Here is a 15,141-nt window from a genome sequence, read left to right on the forward strand (position 1 = left end):
TTGAATTACCTTCTAAAGACCACCACCCCCGGAAATTAAAACAACCCGTAAAACAGGACTATAAGAGCCCAACACTTATCCAAAATTTACAGGACACAGTTTCTCTGGAGACTTCGATCGGCAAAAAGCCTATGAGACGCTACAAGTCATGCTCCATGCGGGTTGTGTGGGGAAACACAGGACCAGACGCCCACTGCAACAATTAAGTCTTACTTGTGAGGCGCAGAAAAGCAGAGTTCTCCTTGAACGGGTCTCCGGGGACCATAACACGATTCCCAGTAAAGCCCAACAGACCCTCTGACCCGGATTGCCTGAAAAGGTACTGCCTGCAAGTCTTGGGGCGCAGGAATCCACTACAGAAGATTAATTGACGAAAACAGGAACACACAGACCCAAAAGGTTGCAGCGCCGGACCTCCACCAACAGAAAAGAGCACTTACTGAATGAGGGCACGGCCCTCTAATGGTAGGATCGCCGGAACTCTGACAGTCAGAAGAAAAATAGACAATCTCCTGGAACAGACCGGCTCTCTGGGGTTGAAACGCCAATTCTGAGGAAAATCCAGAAAGAAACTCGGAGCCAGCACGCCCTCTAGTGGTTGTAGCGCCAATTCTGAGGAGATCCTGAAGAGATATCGGAGCAGCTTGGCCCTCTAGTGGCTGAAGCGCCGACAGTCAAGCAGCACGGCCCTCAAGTGGCTGAAGCGCCGGGAAACAGACTGCCGGAAGGAAGTTGCCACAAAGATCCTGACAAGAACCAGCCCCCTGGAGTTGGAGAGCCGAGCAGAGATCTCGCAGGGGAACGGCTCGAGATTTCCGTAGCAAATCGGCATGCAGGCACCCACGCAACAGTGGCAGAACAAACGGACTGGTTCGGAACCAACCTAGGACCGAGACTCTCTCTGGAAAGGCAAAAGAAGCAAAGTGAAACTCAGGAACAGTCCACTGCTCCCAAAGCACCACGCAGATCCGCTCCTCGAACACCACACTGATGAAGCCAGCAGAACTCCAGACCAGGCCAAAGCACGAAGTCCACAAGTGCCGAACAGCTACGCACACCTCAGGAACAGCCAGAAGCACTTTGAAGAGTTCTCTGACAACACATGGAGAACACGATGTTTGATGCAGAACGCGCACAGTAATCGTACTATTAAGAAACCCTCAGTCCCAGTCCTCGATGAGATGCTCCACAGGACACAATAAAGGAGAGAGTAAACAAAGGGGAGATGACCAGCTGCCCCCTTCGCAGATCGTCGCCAGTGTTGAAAGTCAAAGAAAATACAGACTCCGACAGTGCCCTTATTACTGATCATCCACTCTCCATCTCACAGGATGGTACTTCAACATTCCTGGAGGAGACCAATAACTGGGGAAGGACAGGGAGGGCCGGAACAAACCATTATCGGAAAAGTACATTACTGATAACTTACAACATATACATTTATCCAATTATCCTTTGTTCTGCTCAGCCTTTCAGGGCAACACAGGCATACATCTATGCTCATCAAAAGGCTATGTATTACCATACTAATGGAGGGTTGAGCCCCATACAGAGCCTCATTAACAAGAACACTTATGCAGCAGGAACCTTAGAAGACAGTCAGACTTACCAAAGAACACACCAACCACATACAATGATTCATTTAGCTATCCGACAGTTATAAGCGCTTTCTCCACCAACCTGTGGAGTACTGGAGAGATCAAAACCAAATGGAAGCAGTCTGTCGTTAGCCAGTCAAGAACTTCCTAAAGTTCCAACATAAGATGCCTCAAGTATCAATGTTCAGACCATAGGCTGCATTCCGGAACAAAGTGTTTGATCACTTTTTACAAAGTACTTTTCCCTGTATTCCATTTATCCAATGAACAAAGCAGGACACTTCATAAACTAAATTTACAATTAAACATACAGAAACTGCCTTTATTTTTATGCCCCACTCATAAACAATGCCTTATATTATGCCCAAATATGGCCATTCTTTGTTTTCGGGGTGCACCTTGCCCACATGGATTATCGCCTTCTGGTGAAATAAATAGAAAGTAATTGATCTAGCTAGTGTATTAGATTAGCTAGAAAACGTAGCTCCATCTTAGTACATGCAATAGCAGTGTGTCAATTTTGACTTCAGTTACAAAGCCAGGAAAAAAACAGTAACTAGCACAATTTGCAACAACCTAGACATAAAAGTAACGCAACAAGGGCTGTGACAAGTTGGAATACAAAACGGCATGAACATGTACAATAACGGTGTATATTCTAGATCTCAAATGCTTAAGGGTCGGTCTCTACACACTAAAGGTGGATCTCACCTTTTTCGTCATCATCTGTTTTCTCAGGGTTATCGTCATTATTAACAGCACCTGAAAGAAAAACAACTAGTAAACCATGGGATAAGACAGGACAGAAGAGATCATGTGTCTGAATTGTCAGTAAAAGGCCTATGATTTACAGGGTAGTCACAACTGTAACTTCGAAATGCCTGCTGCTTTAATCCAATCATTTAGATGCATGTGAAGTCAAGTTTTGAGGGAACGGTCGCCACCACCAGGCTTGTTTACCCTCTTGTAAGGGAGTTCCTTTTTCAACAAACTTGCACATGAACGTTGGAAACAGACAAGACGGCAAATGAATTGTGGAAATTATTTCTTTAGGAGAGGCTGACCTACTAAAAGAACCCCAGTTATAAAACTAACTTTTAATAATTAGTCTTAGATTCCAGCTCCTTTGTTCCTATATCTAGTACAAATCCTAAGCATGGTAGACTTGTGTCTCTGACCAAACTGGGCATCAGGTAATGTTCAATGTAAAGTAAAATAAAGAGGAAAAAAAAAAAACAGTTGCCAGCAGGGTGCTTTAGGACACATCACACATGATGAACATGTCCTGTTGAAGAAGGACCAGATAGTAAATTAGCCTTTGGTACCATATGGAGAAACGGATTATATCGAATGCAGACCGGGAGGACCGTCAAAAAGGCTACAGTTACTCTCCTATATCTGGTGGTAAGGGGTAGGGCAGACATTGTTTAATATCCTCTGGAGCCCAGTAACAGCAATCCACACCCTGTGGTTGTAGATAGGGGTTTTTGTACCCAAGCGTGTTAATCTGATACAGCCCAAAAGCCATTATCCTTTGTACTGGTGAGTGGCTGCTCACCTGATTACCTGGAGGTGGGAAGGCATGGTTTCTTGGCCAAACATGCAGCAGCATTAACTAATCGCCCTTTGGTTGGACGCCCTAACTGTCCAGGTTAAAAAGGAGGGAAAGGGGGGGGGGGGGCAAAGCTAATGTTAATGTTTACTAAGTAGAGTCCTGATGCTAGTAAACCTAATTTGCCTTGTAGGGGTAGTTAAAAATGTGAAGCAAATGTTGAAAGCCAAAGTTTGAACATAATGCAATCAAAACAAACATTTAGTCCAGACAAAGAATGCTAACTATAATGCAGAAGGCATTAAGGAAGAAAAGGTGGAAAGGAACAGGGTGAATATTTATGCATGGCATCTGGGGAGCAAAATAGAAGATTCACATTACTTCACAACAAAAGCAGGTTTATAAATAAATTTGTGTAAATCACATGTCTACTGTTCACATGTTACTGTTTTGATACAATATTACTAAGGTTAGATGGATTCAATTAGATCACATATATAAAGTGGTCCACGCTAAATAAATGCAATTATTATCTAAATGTGTGATCAATCATATTTGTTATATACACGAAGTGCCATTAGAATTTTCCTTAATCAGAAACTAAGAAATATATATCTTAGAATACAAAATATACACATAATAAAAACATTAAGGACATCAACAATTGAAATCGAGAGAAAAATAAACAAATCAGCATGCAGAACCACAAGTATAAAATAAAAAAGGAAAATAAGAAGAAAAAAACACAAGCATTAAAAATGCAATAGGTCTCGCCTTTTATTCAGTTAAAGCCATTTGCTTTGCTATACAATTCCATTAGCAAAGCAAATGGCTTTAACTGAATAAAAGGCAAGACCCATTGCATTTTCAACGCTTGTTTATTTATGTTTATTGTTGCATTTTTATATAGCGCGGACTTGACACGACGGTATTAGAGCCTATACATGAAAATGTAACTACATCTGCGGTATAAAGCAACAGAGGAAGTGGGGATGGTATGAAAGACATTTAAATACATCAGGGGTATAGAAGCATTCGAGGAGGGAGAGGGGTGGTGAGAGAGATATTTAAATAAATCAAAAGGTATAAATGGAGCACTCAAGTGAGATTAGAGGGACATTTGAATACATTTGCGGTATAACTGAAATAAAGGCGGGGAGGGTAATATGAGAGAAACATTTAAATACGACCGGGGTATAAAAGCGATGGACAGCGAGGTGTAACTGGTAAAAGATTTTCACATACATGAGAGGCATAAATGGAGGACTGCAGTGATATAAGAGGGGCATTAAAATAAATCTGCGGTATAAATGCACTTGATGAGATGGGAGGTAGTATGCGAGAGCCACTTAAATATATCAAGGGTATACAAGCAATATACGAGGGACAGGTATGATGGGCGAGAATACAAAAGAGGTATAAATGGAGTACAGTTGGAACAGGGGTGATATGAGAGGGGCTTTTAAATTCATTTGCAATTAATTACCAATCAATTGCAATAGAAGAGGAAAGTGATAAAGTGAGAGACATTTACACACATCATGGGTATAAACAGCATGGGAGGGAGTCTGGAGGATCTGTTTATAAGTGTGGGGTGTAGATGTAATTGAGGAAGGAGGGGTGGTCTCTGGAAGGTATTTAAACACCTCAAGGAAATACATCAAGGAGAGAAATGAAGCGCTAGATGAATACAATTACAACACAATGGAGTGGAGGAGGGAGAGAAGTGATCAACGAGAGACTTTTAAGGACACAAGGGGTGTATGACCAAAGAAGCTGAAGGAGTCGGGAAGGAAGAGGGAGCCGGACTCGCTGACGTGTGAATGGAGACGGATGGCGACGGCTGGAGGGAGGAGGTGAGAGTGGAGTCTCAGGACAGTGTACAGTTCTTTAGATAAAAATGCTTGATTTCATAAATACGTTTTTAGTCTGGTTCAAAAACACCAATATGGTAATAGCAAGACAACGACAAAGTCTGAGCTGCCAATCGTGAATCCCATTGCAAAATCCTTAGACCGGACCGCATAACAGAAGTAAAGCTGTTTTAATAATAAAAAACGAACATCTCCTCTACTAAAGTAATGAAAAGAAGTTCAAATAAAATGAACATATGCTGAAAAATCCACCAAATAATAAAAATAACAAAAATTAATCCTGAATCCTTAGTCGCTCTGAGCAAGTTCGCTGCCTGCCCTGAAGCCCACGATGGCGTGTAGGCTACACAAACATTAAAGAACCGCAGTCTGTAGTAAAGTACTTGCACAGACATGCACATTCATTGATCTCGCGCGCACATGCAGTAATTTCGGAAACCAACAAAAATACACCTAAAGATGTCAATTACTACTTTTAGCGAGTCATCGTTTCCCACTCAGATCAAATGTGAATTATTGCTCCACTGCGGCCTAAAACAAATATACTCGAAAAAGCCTACAGCAGCTTTTGTCATCGTTGTGTTGCTTCTGCGCCTTTGGAGTAAAAACCATAAGGAACAAACAGCGAGACTCCCCCCCCCCCCCCCGTGCGAGGTGGTTACAGTTTGTTTGCATGCAAAGACGTGAAGGTATGATCTACACACTCGCTGTTGAACACCGAAACCCACGAGTTTACAGAAAGAGATAGTCGGGAAGAAAGAGGGAGCCGGACTCGCTGACGTGTGAATGGAGACGGCTGGCGATGGCTTGAGGGAGGAGGTGGGAGTGGAGACCTTTTCAACTGAATCTGGTACAGAAGAGAAACAAGCGCCGCCATTCTCCCACATTGTTAAGTAAAGAAAATATTGTTCACACACGAATTAAAGCATCCCGTATAACGCCGCCAGTAAACAATCCAGTCCCGGTGGGCGGGGCCATAAGTGGACAGGGCGGTAACAAGGAGGGACTAAGAAGCCTCCTTTACAATGAGAAGCCTGCGTTTAGCCTAAGCTATGATGAGAGCCAATGGGAAGAGGGGGCGGGGCTTCAAGTGCCCTTCCTCAACCGTATTAATTTCAAGAAGCTCTTGGACGCCGAGAGCAGCACATGCGCACTGCTATCGTCAGCCGGGACCTAAAAAAAAAAAAAGACTACCCTTCCTAAAGCATATCGGAGGTCAACACAGGACATGGAAGGATGGGTCAATGTAAGCCTGCAGGGGCGCGGTTAACCTAGGTCAAAGCACAGTGTGATATGAAAGTAGTGTATCCAAGGAAAGCCAAAGATGTAGGATGCAGCCCAAGTGGCCAAGGGAAGGGGTGCTGATTGTAAACAGATAAGGGAAGAGAGGGCAGGCCAAAGCAGACTCGTAGGAGGAAAGCAAAGCAGGCAGAGATGCATGGAATGGAGGTGTACTGGAGGGGGTGGATGAGGACTCCACAAGAGGGCCATCGAGGGGTGAATGTAAATGGGTGACTAAGGCGCAGTACCTGAGCAGGAAAGAAATTTGGGGTTGGCAGGGCTGCGGGTTCTGGTTGAAACAGTAGGGAAAGAGGGGAGGAATATAGCATGGGGCAGAATAAAACAAAAGTTTATAACTGCAGTCACCAGAGCAGCGAGACAGCCAGTGTGGTTCAGAGTAGAAAATTATTTGCCATATTACTAAGTTTAGGCGAAGTTGACATACACATATAAAAAAAAATGTCCTATGGACGTGCATGAGCTATTATGATAGGCTTGCGTGCTTTCTACATTCCTAATTAATTACTGTATGACTCGTTTCCAAGAATCTACATTAAACCTTCAACATTTGTGCAGACCTAAGTGCAGATCAACAAAAACACAAGTAAAGATTTCTCCAAAAATACAGGGTAAACAACTCACCATTGGTGTCCGCCTTCGATATCTCTTCATCTTTTTCACCCGAAGGCTCTACGGGAGGTACCGCGAGCTGCAGTAAAAAACATATGCATCAGGGCCACTACATTTCTTTTTTTTTTTTTTATCAAACAGTCAAACCAATACTTGCATCCTGAGGGACTCCGTCAATAATCCAAATCCAGCAGGCAAAGAACTAGGCCTGGGCGAAGCACTACGCTACGCTCGCGTAGTTTGCGAAGTTCGCGCTACTTCGCACAACGCGAACTGCACGTAGCACAGTGCGAACACGCGTAGCGTAGTGTTGCGTAGTGCTGCGGTCATTTTTTGCTTGCTCGCGGTCCTCAACGTCAAGTTGGCGACCGCGAGCAAGAAAAATGACATCCCGGCGAGACTTTTTCCTTGTTCGCGATCAGCAACTGCAAGTTGGCGATCACGAGCATGGAAAATAAACCTCCCGGCGAGATTCCCAACGCGAGGAGGTCAGGTTTCTCATTGCGAGTGGTCGCGTATGCTCGCGACCGCTCGCGATGAGAAACTACCAGTTCGCGTTGAGAAAGCTGAAGCTCGAGTAAAAATCTACTCGAGCAGCAGAAAACTACAGCTCGCACTGTGCAAGATGCCATTTTCAATGATTGCACAGTGCTGGTTGCTTGTCCGCACTGTGCAATCATTGAAAACAACATCTTGCACAGTGCGAACATGTTACTACGCAGTTCGCGAAGTGCTACGCGTAGCTCGCGTAGTGCGAACTTCACTTTGCGTAGCTTCGCGAAGTGCTACTTCGCGAACTACGCCCACCCTTACAAATAACACCAAAGATGGTCAACCCACAGGTTTGGAAAGGTCTGCAATGGCCCTGTGCTGAAGTTTTTGTATTTTCTATACTCCTAACTCCTCACCTTTGTTGGGATTTCAGATGGTTTAGATTTCTCATCACCAAGATTCAGGTTCCCGAGCTAAACAAGAAGAAAAAATGCATATATATTACAAACAAAAAGCGTACAGCTACACTTTCCAACCACATACACAGAAGCATTAAGGTGTCCTATACATACAATACCCAAGAGGCGATAGAGCTTAATGAATAAGCAAGCTTATGGTAGCAAGAGCCACACAGATCCACATTCAAGCTACTTTGCATCACCCACAAAGCAATACATGGAATGGGACCACTCTTCATCAGGAATAAAATCACCAAACACATTCAACAAAGGAACCTCCGGTCTAAAGGGGCATCTCGCCTCAAAATCCCAAGAAAAAAACCACGGGTGGCACATCCTTCTCTGTTCAAGCAGCCAACAGAAATTTACAGCATATCCCTCAGTATATAAACATTTATTTTCACTACAGATATTTATCTATCTTTGTGTATTCCTGTATAAACATGTAGAATAATTATGTTGTTGAACAAAAAATAAAAAATGAAACTTTGGTCTATATGTACTTACTTCCATTGTGCATCTATGTACCTTCCATGTACTTGGATGTGTGTGTCTGTTACGTTTCTCCTGAAAAAGCATATCCAAAGCACTACCATATTTCTCATCCTGTACCTCTTTCAATATCTTTAATCTACATATACGTACCCCCTCCTTTATGAATCTATATACTTATGGATCTATATCTGTATCACTCTTCTAATTTAGCATTTCCAATGCACTATCCTATTTCTCAGCCTATACTTCTCTCAATATGTCTTCTAGCCCAACTTTGACCCATCTCAAACTTCTTTCTACTACTCTTTCCAATGTGCTACCATATCTCTCACCTTATACATCTATCAATGTATCCTCTACACCCACTCACTCATTTATCCCAAACCCCATACCACTACTATGATCCCCTAAATAACCCTTTCTAAACTCTTTCCTACTCTACCCCTCCTTGCATCATCTGACACCTCTTTTACTATACTGATCCATCAAAAAACCTTTCTAAACTCTTCCCTCTGACTCTGCCCCTCCAAAACCCCTTTTACTCATCCAAAAGCCTCCCCCTACTGCCAAGACTAAAAACAAAAAATCCAAATCCTTCACTCTATTATCCCTCCACCATCCTTTTCAATCAAAATAACAGACCAACAAGTTCACTTCTCAAATGCCATATTCCACTAAACCAATTCACCACTAATCCTTTATGGCTTCCAGAGTAGCGTGCTACTCCCCAATAAAGCATGACAACACCCCATCAGGGTTACAATCGCTATATAAATGCAAATCTTTTTCCCCTTTACTACCCCTCCCCAACCCTTCTCAATCCAAATAACGGACTAACATAGCCACCACTCAAGCGCTTCAAAACCCCATCAGGGGTAGCAAGCGCTATATAAATACAAACCTCTTTCCCTCTTCTATACCGCCACCTACCCTTCTCTAGCCAAATAACTGAACATATCCACCACTCAAATTACTTCATATTTCACTATACTAATTTTCAACACTAATCCTTTATAGGTTCCGGAGTAGCATGCTACTCGCCAGAAAAGCGCTTCAACACCCATCAGGGCTAACAGGTGCTATATGAATGCAAACCTTTCTTCCCCTTCTATCCCTTTACTATCCTCACTCCAAATAACTAACTAATATCCACCACGCAAATTGCTTTAATATTTTACCATACTAATTCACCACTAATCCTTTATGGGTTTCCGGAGTATCGTGCTTCAACACCCTATCAGGGGTAACAAGCGCTATATAAATACAAACTTTTTTTTCCTCTTCTAACCTTCCGAATCCAAATAACTGACTAACCTATCCACCACTTAAAATGTACTTGCATGTTCCACTATACTAATTCAACACTAATCCTCCAAGGGTCGCGGAGTAGCGCTTCGACGCCTCGTCGGGGGTAAGCACTATATAAATGCATTTACAATACAATACAATACAAGGCATTGTTCGCAGAATTTACAATACACAACCTTTAGACGGCAGTATTTTTACTTTTATATTTGCATTGCCTGTTGCATATATTTGCAGACAAATGTAAATAACTACAGGCTTACCAAGACCAGACTTTGCCAACGCTTGCTGTAAACTCTTGCCATCTGCATATTTTAGTGCAAGTCAACAAGCAAACAAAACATTCCCCCTTTTTGCTGAAAAAAAGACCTGCTTGGTTGTTCTCTAATAGCAGCATAAACGGTTTCATGTTGTATGATTCAAGGTGGGCTGTTTGCACTTTTGGGACATCAAAATATTCTCTTATTAAATACAGATTAAATTGGCTGAACTTTAATTGCATGCAAGTGACCTGTTACCCAGTTGCAAAATCAAAATGCTGCCGAGTGAAAACAGGAAAGACAAGTATTTTATTAGTGCATTGAAGGTACGCTGCAAGCTCGTAACTTGTTTGTATTATAGCATTCACGAGTAGCAACAGAATACCGCAGAAGCCTTACAGAAGAATGCGATGGCTACCGTGCTACCAGCCAAAAATGAATGAAGATTTTCCGAACAAATATGAAGGGGGAAAAAGCTGTTTATGCTGTATTTTGAAAACTACGAGGGAAGCTACTTGAATAAAAAATGCTTCATTGACACACAGATTCCGCTATAAATCTTTCGAGCGGCAGCATACTCGATTCGGGTGTTTCTCTAGCACTTGATGACGTCCTGAGATGCTTTAGTACAAGTTGTGAGCCAGGTCAATTTAAGTCGCCAGCACCTCCTCAAATGCAGGACCTGGGGTGAACCAGTTTTACGGTGCATGCTTCCACTATTTGTTCCAATTTTTATTATGGGCAGTGTTAGACCTGTCAGCCCTTTGGGTGGTCCCTCCTCATCATTATTTATTTTGTCCCACTTTTGCCTCAAACCCTGTTTGAATTTTTCCTTTTTGGGAACCACCAGACTTTTTCGTGTTGCTGCAGATTCAGGGAGCCATTTTATCTACCCCTGAAACTTCTGTCTGAGGGCCTGGAGCACAAAATGGTGGCCACCTGTGACATCACCAGCATCCACTGAAACCTACCAGCACCTTCCAGAACATTCCAGAACCCTGTGACCGTTGGAGGCGGTTTAGAATGTTGGGAAGCTAAGACAGAGAGTTGGCAGTTGGAGCTGGCAGTTGGCACCTGACTGGTGAAGGGAGAGCAGCAGAAACCTGAAGGAGGAAGGAGTGAGGCAGCAGGGGTGGAAACTTGTGCCTGGAGTGGGGTCCATAAACCCACCCTTGATACTAGTCCCTACTGACTGAGCCCAGCCTGGAGCCCTGTGTGGGAAGAAGCAAGAAAAACCATCTTAAGGACCTGGACAGCAGGAACAGGCCTTAGGAACCAAGAACAGAAAGATCCTGACCTGGATACTGGTTTCCCTGGAGCCGGACGTCGAGTAGCCTGGAGACCTGGAGCCTGAGGTGGAGAAGCGGCGCTGACTGGAGAAGCAGACGTCGTGCCCAGAGCCGCCAGAGATCGTGAGAGGGCGCCGACGGAGGACGTGAGGTGTACCAGAGGTCGAGGAGGAAGTTAACCAAGGTCGAGTGAGCGGTGTCAACGGGGGAGTGAAGTCCGCCCTCCGGAGTCGCCGGAACCTGAGAGAATCGTGCCGGAGGTCGGGAGTGGAGGTCGCACTCCGGAGTCGCCGGAAACCTGAGGAGAGGAGCACCGGAGGTCGGGAGTGAGGATCGCACTCCGGAGCAGCCGGAAGTCGACATCGAGTCAAGGCCGGCCGACGTCATCGAAGCTGAGGTCGCCATCGGACCGGAGCCGCCCGAAGTCGACATCGAGTCAAGTCTGCCCGACGCCATCGAATCGGAGGTCGAGATCGAGCCGAGGCCGCCGACATCGAGCCGGAGCCGCCTACCTGCGTCGTCAGGAACTGACATTGTGCCGAGGCCGCCGACATCGAACCGGAACCGCCTCACGGCGTCGACACGACTCCAGCGGCGTCGGAGCATCAGAAAAAGGGCAGTAAGTGGAATAGAGGGCGCCAAAGGCCCTGTGGAATCCTAAGAGACTACTCTAGGGGATAGAGAGGTGCTGGAACCAGCTGGACTGTGCCAGGGGTGAGCTGAGACTAATTTAGAGGGGTTGTGTAGAGTGAGAGAGCCAGGTCTCTGGTGTTTCCCCCTTGATCTACCTCAGTTTAGGCCTCAGCCTTGTCCAAGCCAGGGAGTAGACACCCTCAAGCCTTCCACATCCCCACAAGCTGTGCCTGGGCCAAATTAGCCCATAGGAATTCAAATGTGATCGGATTCTATGAGTGTCACTGTCAGCTTTTAATTATTTATTGGGGGCACTGTATTTATTGTATTTAACCTATTTATTGCTTCACTGTATTTATTGGTCCACAGTATTTATTGATGCACAATATTTATTGGTTTACAGTATTTATGGCCTCAGAATATTTAATTGCCTGTATGTATTGCACTTATATTTATACCTTCCTTATTTATGATCACCCCTATTTATTGAATCATTAAGCCAGTATTTATTTGACCTGCACTATTTAAAAAGCTTGTATATGGTGATTGTGTTATTATTTATTTAATCAGCAACTAAGAGAAAAAGAAGATAAAGAAAGATATTTTCATAATTTTTACGGTGTAGAGTCGTTTTTGGAACGGATGCACGCATGGTTATTGTATGGGTATGTCGTATGCTTAGCACGGTGCCTGATTCCTGACCACTCGAGCCAAGCTACCACTGTATGTCCCTGGAAGTACTCCGTTACCACCAACCCTTACCGGTGTGGGAGTGGAGTATTTCCAACAGGCAGTAATGCCCACACCTTAGTCTTTGGCCTTCAAGCACTGCTTTCAGGAGTCACAGAAAAAGTCTGGCAAAGCCTTTTGAGTCTCTCAACCACTTGTTTCTTTGTTGTCCCATCTCGAGCACTTATTGTGATACCTACTTGAGGAGGTCCCAAGGCAATACGAGGGGTACTGGGGCCCACTTGCAACAAAGTCATTTATAACAGGTACCCTGAGGCTACAGTACTACTAGGCCCGGATCTGAATAATGAAGTAAATGACTTAATAGCAATGAGGCAGAATAGTTAAAGGTTTTCACAGGGAGGGAGAGTGGACTAGAAACTCACACTGTAAAAACACTAATACCCCTAAGAACTGAAAGCCCAGCCCAGGCTTTGCCATAAAAAAAAAGACTAAGTATTTTAATACACATGGTAATTAATAATACACATAATAACTGAGGTGCTTGGTTCATTTGAACGACATCTTGAGCATCCCAAAGAAATTCAAGAGGGAAATTTGATAAGTGAAGCCAAGGTCCTCTTCTTAACCTGGACTCCGTCTAGAGATCGTTTCACTAAGAAATGGCAGAATAATCATCAATAAAAAATATTTATGCTCCTATTCCTTTAGGCACAAGGGGAAAGAAAAGAGCAGAAAGACTATCAAAAATAGATCGCTTCCTCTATGGAACAGATTACAGTTCTTCAGAACACTCCACATAAAAAGTAAAGTACCTCAGCCTTCAGCACCTCGGACGTTGGGATTGGACATATGTCCATATTTTGTGACTCACTAACATGTCAGAAAACATGTTAGCGTCACCATCCTTTGTAACTGTTAGACCAGAATTTGTTCCAGAAGCTTCAGCCACAGCCTCCTCCATTGCCAAGCTAATACCAGTGTCGGAAGGTGAAAAGAGGCGTTTGACCTCAAATCTGATTTCACCGATGGCAGTGTGGACACTGTCAAGGGTAACAAGCTGTGCTCTACAAATCCACATTACATTGGCATCAGCACCTAGAGCACAGCTACTGTTTCAGAATTTAAAGTCATCAATGTTAAAGACACAACGACAGGCCTAATATTAAATACTATAATAAATAAATCCCTTGAGACTATGTTTACCATAAGATATCAAAAACTTTGTTAGTGACTGACCACGTAAGTTAAATCTCTTCATATGGAGCTGGCTTACAATATAGCTTCGTCAAAAGGCAGTGTGTGTCACACAGGTGTAGTCTGTCTACAACTGCATAAACCATTGCAGAGCACATGTTAAGCAAAAAGATGGCATCCGTTTCCGCCAGAGCAATGAAGCAGCTTGGGCTGTTCGCGTTTGATTCAAGACCAACTTGCAGAGAGAAAGAGGTATGGCACTGCTGGATGCACTGCGATGCATGTAGAATGATGTGGGCGCATGAAAAAGAGAATGAGGCCCCCCCTCCCTTCATTGTTAGGACTGACTGATTTGCCCACCCCTTTCTCTAATCGGATCTTGCAAGGTGATCCACAGCAACTAGTCTGAACTTCCTGAAAGTCCTGTTTCCTAGATCTGTAATCTGTTTCCAAACCCATTAACAACTGAGTCTCATGGTATTATTTAAAAAAAAAAAAAAAATGTTTTGCTTTCCTTAACACATTTTCTTTAGTATCTGGGATGTTTGTACAAGGATCAAATTGAGTATGGGTGGTGGGAGGCGTGTCTAGGAGGTGCTCCTAGCATTACATCCTGTGGAGAAAAAGCAGGCAGACACAGCTGCTCGAGATGGCCATGGGAAAAGCACTGAGAATGGTCCATGGAACTCGAGTAAAAGGTAGCTAATTTGTTTTGATCTGCACTTTGTCTTCCCTATGAACACTGCAGCAAGGTGTCCGAGAAAGATTACACACGGTGGCGGTATTAGCACAAAGTCCAAGCTGCACATCAGAGGCTACTAAACGCTACTTTCTGCAGTGGTGTTCATTTGCAGCTCAAACTTAGGTGGCCGAGTGTGGGAAGGCAAGGAGAAGCTATAAACACAAAAATACCTACGAAGCTTTAACCACAACATGAAACCATATATTCCAAATTACATCCTATTGTGTTGTCCTGAGATAGGTCTGATTTTAATTAATCTAAAATCATCTACCTTATTTCTGCAGATTTGCAGTCTGAACGAAGCTAACTTGGGTTTTGTGTTGAAATTACCCTTTCAAGGCTGTTCACAAATCATTGACGTATGTAACTAAGTCTAGTCAAAACAATTGTTCAGCATCACTAGAGAAGGGAAATACAATAAATTTACAGGGACAGCCGAGCCAGAGCACAGTCATGGGTGGGCTCTGGCTCCAACAGGCTGTGTATGATCCAAGCCTTGAAAATATTGGGAATGTAAATCATGGGAAAAACATGTTAAAATATGTTATGCTGGCTTCAACATTCGAAAAAAGTGTATTTCTTGTGCATGCAGAAGCGTTTCACCTTAGTAGATCAGATTATATGTCTGCATTGAGAAGTGACAGT

General features: G+C 43.6%; 1 protein-coding gene across 1 annotated transcript in view; it reads right to left on the reverse strand.

The window, feature by feature from the left end:
* The window catches only part of LOC146867299 (ATP-dependent RNA helicase DDX19B), a 105,437-nt gene that overhangs the window by 74,549 nt on the left and 15,747 nt on the right, over positions 1-15,141 (reverse strand). Inside the window, exons 2-4 of the mRNA XM_085604076.1 lie at positions 7,844-7,900; positions 6,948-7,014; positions 2,310-2,360 (exon numbers count right to left, since the gene is read on the reverse strand). Coding sequence (XP_085460202.1) covers positions 2,310-2,360; positions 6,948-7,014; positions 7,844-7,900 — 175 coding nt within the window. The remainder of the gene's footprint in view (positions 1-2,309; positions 2,361-6,947; positions 7,015-7,843; positions 7,901-15,141) is intronic.

Source organism: Triturus cristatus, chromosome 1_2 (assembly GCF_964204655.1).
Source record: "Triturus cristatus chromosome 1_2, aTriCri1.1, whole genome shotgun sequence".
Lineage (NCBI taxonomy): Eukaryota > Metazoa > Chordata > Amphibia > Caudata > Salamandridae > Triturus > Triturus cristatus.